Source organism: Perkinsus marinus, assembly GCF_000006405.1.
Source record: "Perkinsus marinus ATCC 50983 genomic scaffold scf_1104296935302, whole genome shotgun sequence".
In the NCBI taxonomy this organism is placed as follows: domain Eukaryota; phylum Perkinsozoa; order Perkinsida; family Perkinsidae; genus Perkinsus; species Perkinsus marinus.
In genome coordinates, this window is record NW_003214508.1 from 288665 (window position 1) to 293678 (window position 5014).

Below are 5014 nucleotides of genomic sequence, written 5' to 3' on the forward strand. Positions count from 1 at the left end.
GACCCACGACCATCCCATAACCATTGGTTAGTAGTGTAGCACTACTACCTCTCCATAACGTCATCCCTTTTTGGAACCTCATCGATCCTGCATCAGCGACTTCATTCACTCAGCCGCCGACCTTCTCCCGCTATCCTCCATCACAACAACCTCAGCGTGATCCAATGGTAATCTCCCCCTCCCTCACTAAGCCTGTACTACCCTCTCAACATTCCCGTGCCTTGATCGGAGCCACCAGACTCGCTTCGACCGATATCCGACATGCGATTATCATACAAATGTATAATAGCTGAGTAGGGAGCAGATGAAAGACCTTCCTTATCATCATCATAAAATAAGCTGAGCAGTGCTCATATCTTGCCTACTTGTTGCCTCTTACGTTTCCTCAACGACCTCCTCCGGACCGTACTAATCATGCGTTGTTCCCGATAACTTCCTAGCCGGAGGTATATCTTGGTAGGACCAGCTGGGCCATCACTCTCCATTCCATGCTCAATTGAGGCGGACGTCTTGCGAGACCTCCCCGTGCCCGCGTGGCTCCGATTGATGGCCTGTGTTGGGCAGTAGGAGGAGGGGTTGTTGGATATTGGAGCGATATCCCTCTCAGAGGCTGCTCTCCTTCACACTGGAATTCGATGCTGCAAATTATCGACTAAAATTTAGCGTCCGCGCGGGCTGAGTCGCATCCGGAACTACGTTGGTTCGATTCGTCTATGCCTGGTGGATGCTATTGGTCAGCTATTGCTCCCATAAGATTCTGTCTATCGTTAAATACTGACCCCATGGAACTGCAACGCCGACTTGTTACTGCTCACGTCACTGAGATTAAGTGGGAGAATACGCATATGGCATCATCTACATATGTTGGTGATGGTATGGAAATGATGGGGGGGGGGGGGGTTTCGGCAATTCTTATTGATTCCTGTAGCCCGAATTCGTACGTGAACTTGTACAGTTAGTGAGAAAACTTTTAAGCTCAGCTGAGGATAGCGAACATACACTCTAAAACTAAACTAAGTGCACCAACTGTGAGATCCCAGTTTCCCCCTTCGGAACGTGATCGCCGAGAGGGTCGACCTCGTGAGAACGGCCGTGGAGGACTAAATTTCCTTTTGTCAGATTGGCCACCTCCCGAGGCCCCCATCGGCATGAGATGAATTTTCAGCCCATTTTTTGAACATCACCGAAACGAGCGTTAAATCAGAGGGGTTCGTATTGGCGAACTTTCACCCGTAACGACGTGGTGGGGCCTCCAATAACTATGCTTCGTGGACGAACAAGTAAAATATCATAATCGACAGATTTGATCGTCGTGGTGTAACTGATAGGCCTACGAAGTTTCAGCTTATCCTTCGTCAAGGGTTTAAACTTGTTCACGAAATTTTGGAAATCTACTTATGGAAATATATCACTACCATCCGCCTCAGTGGAGAGCTACCTGTATCATGGGGCACCCGGAGAGACAAATTGGCCGCACGCAAAAACAAGAAGGCTGGGCTATTTCACATCCTTCTGTTTGATCTTCATTAGTCTGATTCAGGTATAGGTGCATCTAGGCTGCGAGTTTGCATCCACCGGATCCTAATAAGATGCCCATCAAGAAGTCTTCATGGTAGCCCCTTGGCTGCCCGAGTCCCTGTGGGCCGAGGAACGTGCCCCAGCAGCGCATATTTTCCACCCGATATGATTGTCGTGGCAAGGGCTAGGAGTCGACCTTGAAGTTTTGGAGGGCGGGAGGTACTCCCTGTCTTTATCGCTTAAGGTGGTATGTGAGCCTTACGAGATTGGGAAGCGACCGGTTATGAATCGGTAGCTCGTGCTAGCGCATGCGTGTTAATTCTTTCTGTACCTTCGCATACCTCTTGTGTTGAGTTCTGATAACGGGAAATGGGAAGAGGTCCTCTTAGGCAATAGACCATGAGCGCTGACTCCTCATATGGGGAGGTGTGCATGCTAATGGCTCCTCGTTGGGGTATGGCGGCTACTTCCTATTGGGTTCCACACGTGTGCGCACTGAGTGACGTGCAAATTTCAACACATTCTGGTACTCTTCCTGACGGCTTTACTGAGCCTAGATGTCGTGGATTCATATTGTCCTGTAGTGATTCTTGTCCCCTCAGCGAGCAATGGTAAGAGCATCCCCGAAAAAGGTACCCAACCCTCATCCAACCTACAACGAGATGGTAAGGAACGCCCTTTCGACTTGTAGGGGATTTCAGAAGATGAGCCGCCAAGCCGTCGCCGCTTTCATCAAGTCCAATTACGGTGTTGACAACAGAACCGCGCTGAATAAGTCCCTCAAGGCCCTTGTGGAGACCGGTACCGTGTCCCAGGCGAAGGCATCTTACAAGTTGGCGGCTGGTCAAAGGCCAACGGTGACTGCTCCAAGCAAGCCCACTAGGGCGCCTTCGAAGCCTAGCAAGGCCCCTCCCAAGAAGGCGTCCTCTCCCGCTAAGAAAAAGGCCGGTGCTAAGGCTTCTGCTGCCACCACTAAGAAGGCATCACCCAAGAAGACCTCCACCAAAGGGAAGAAGGCACCCCCAACGAAGAAGACTGTAGCTAAGAAGACCTCTGGAAAGAAGAGCCCTGCTGCTGCCAGGAAGAAGAAATCCCCCGTCAAGAGGGGAGGCGGTAGATCGGGCAGGTCGTAAATGCCGCATGTACTCCCCTATGCAGATGATAGTATGTCATAATGCTTTTTGATAGTATCATTATCATATTTCCATATTTACCTCTAGTATTACCCAATGTAAACTGGTATAGTCAATGGCAAGCCAAGAACAACATGAAGTAGTCTTTGCATTATTATCCATAGAGCCTCAATGAGGCAACCTGCTGCTGCTGCTGCTCCTACCACCATCACTTCAACGATTTGTCGTATCAACTCCTTATAGTCTTGTGTTAGTCAGTTGGTTAGATGAAGGGGTATCAGCATCATCTGAGGACCTAATTCGTTGCTGGTTGAGTGTGGCGGCAAGCTCTTCCTCTCTACTAGTGTGCATGCGTGCAAAACTGAATTCTGTTCTTTTATACCCACTTCCCCATATCGATAACTACACAACAGTCTGACATGGTTCTATAAAAGTTTTATCAATAACTTCATCATCGATATTCTAATCTGCTGCCGCATGATACTCAATATGTCGATGGTACACTGTCCCTCTTAGCCTCACGTAGTAAGGGACTTCAAACGCACCACGAGAAGAGTACTCTTACAACACTTCGTTAAATAGATGTAGCATTATGAAAAACAAAAGGTACAATACTATGCCCCCTAGGGCCCTTGGGTACTCACAACTAGTCACCATCGAATCGTCTCTCACCGGACAGGTCTACGAGCGCTCGCCCCGAATTCTTCTGGCCAACTGCATGTCCTTGGGCATGATGGTAACACGCTTAGCATGAATAGCACACAGGTTGGTGTCCTCGAAGAGGCCCACCAGATAGGCCTCAGCCGCCTCTTGTAGGGCCATCACAGCACTGGTCTGAAACCTCAAGTCGGTCTTGAAGTCTTGGGCCACCTCTCTAACAAGGCGCTGGAAGGGCAACTTGCGGATGAGTAAATCAGTGCTCTTCTGATAGCGTCTGATCTCCCTAAGAGCCACAGTGCCAGGTCTGTAGCGATGGGGCTTCTTGATACCACCAGTGCTAGGGGTGGACTTTCTAGCGGCCTTGGAGGCTAACTGCTTACGAGGCGCCTTGCCACCTGTGGACTTGCGTGCAGTCTGCTTGGTCCTTGCCATTGATACGGAGGATTTTAATAAAGCCTGAAAATCACCCACATACCACACCATGGCCACATCATCCCTAGAAGACGTGACGAGAGGCTCCAACATATGCCTAGCACTGAGATCTACCAAGGAGAGCAGTCAATGCTATAACACACACGAACTGAGCCCCGTAGAATGCGCAATCTTACCACAGACTGGACCAGAAATTAGCTATAAAAACAGCCAAGTCACTCAACAACCACACAGAGCCCTTGAAACTTGCAGCATTGAATTGAGGTCACTAACCGACATGATATCATTCAAGTACCACCGGCGTCACCACCACCACACACTCTCTGTCTCTTCGATGGTGGGATGTCCTGCCCGACTGACTGGGAAACCGTTTTGGCATCGGTTTGAGTAGATTGGGCCTAATTCGATCGAATAACGGGGCGCAGCTCTCTTGCGGCAACAGCCATGCACGCAGCCACACACCTCAGTAATGCCGATTGGATACGGGTTAATCCTCCCTTCCAGCAGCAACTCGCCGTAGTGGATCCGATCTCTGGCGGAATGGTCATCCGCCTCCTGATCGTCTCCTGCCGCCTCTCCACAGGCCGCTTCCACATTAATAACTTTCCAGCATTGACCAGCATCGTCCCACTCCTGCACTTGTCCTTGGACGAATATTCTCTTCAACAATTCATCACGAATTTCATCTACTTCATCCGAACTCGGTACCTGCCACCAGAAACTGTCATCCAACATTAAGTGGGGTTGGACTGACAGTGAGGCGCCTGTCGAACATCCCACCACGACTAGCTGCCGCTGTGAGATCAATCTCGAATATATCCATCCACACCCTCCTCAGTACCTACACAGTCTCGGACACTCTTATGATAACAAAAGGCCTCTTGTGGGTGATTAAGTGAGCAGGAGGACGATTCAATCCCACTAGGCCCAAGTTGGTCGCAACAACGTCCTGTTCACCTCGGCATCCACAAAGCAGCACGCAAGCGCATGGATGTCACAAGGAGGTTCATCTTGAGTAAGCAAGGCTCGGATGCCTTCAACGTGGACCTGAACCATTGACATAACTCGAGTGACGGAAGGGCACCCACCCCGCCGACGACCGCGAGGACAGTATCCCCTTCACTGAACTGTCGCGAAAGAGCAGCGATCTTGTAGGCCATGAAGACATCTCGGAGGAAGATATGCGACAAGAAGTACCTAGGAGCAGCAGCCGGTCAGGACACCACCACTACTGAGTAGCCTCACTTAGGTCTGAAAAGACGGTGGAGTTC

At 50.1% G+C, this 5014-nt stretch overlaps 3 protein-coding genes across 3 annotated transcripts in view; 1 reads left to right on the top strand and 2 right to left on the bottom strand.

Moving 5' to 3' along the window:
* Positions 1–2126: 2126 nt before the first annotated feature.
* Pmar_PMAR003361 (Histone H1, putative) lies at positions 2127–2651 on the top strand (the record flags this gene model as incomplete). Its single annotated transcript, XM_002784062.1, has 2 exons — positions 2127–2183; positions 2220–2651. The coding sequence occupies 2 exons, from the start codon at positions 2127–2129 to the stop codon at positions 2649–2651; spliced, it is 489 nt and encodes a 162-aa protein (XP_002784108.1).
* Positions 2652–3106: 455 nt separating this feature from the next.
* Pmar_PMAR003362 (histone H3, putative) lies at positions 3107–3769 on the bottom strand. The gene has a single exon (XM_002784063.1). The coding sequence runs from the start codon at positions 3741–3743 to the stop codon at positions 3333–3335; it is 411 nt and encodes a 136-aa protein (XP_002784109.1). The 5' UTR covers positions 3744–3769; the 3' UTR covers positions 3107–3332.
* A 261-nt stretch (positions 3770–4030) lies between these two features.
* The window catches only part of Pmar_PMAR003363 (hypothetical protein), a gene marked incomplete at both ends in the record, with an annotated part of 2417 nt that continues 1433 nt past the window's right edge, over positions 4031–5014 (bottom strand). Inside the window, 4 exons of the mRNA XM_002784064.1 lie at positions 4031–4141; positions 4206–4451; positions 4701–4790; positions 4832–4940. Of these exons, the coding sequence (XP_002784110.1) occupies positions 4031–4141; positions 4206–4451; positions 4701–4790; positions 4832–4940 (556 nt within the window). The remainder of the gene's footprint in view (positions 4142–4205; positions 4452–4700; positions 4791–4831; positions 4941–5014) is intronic.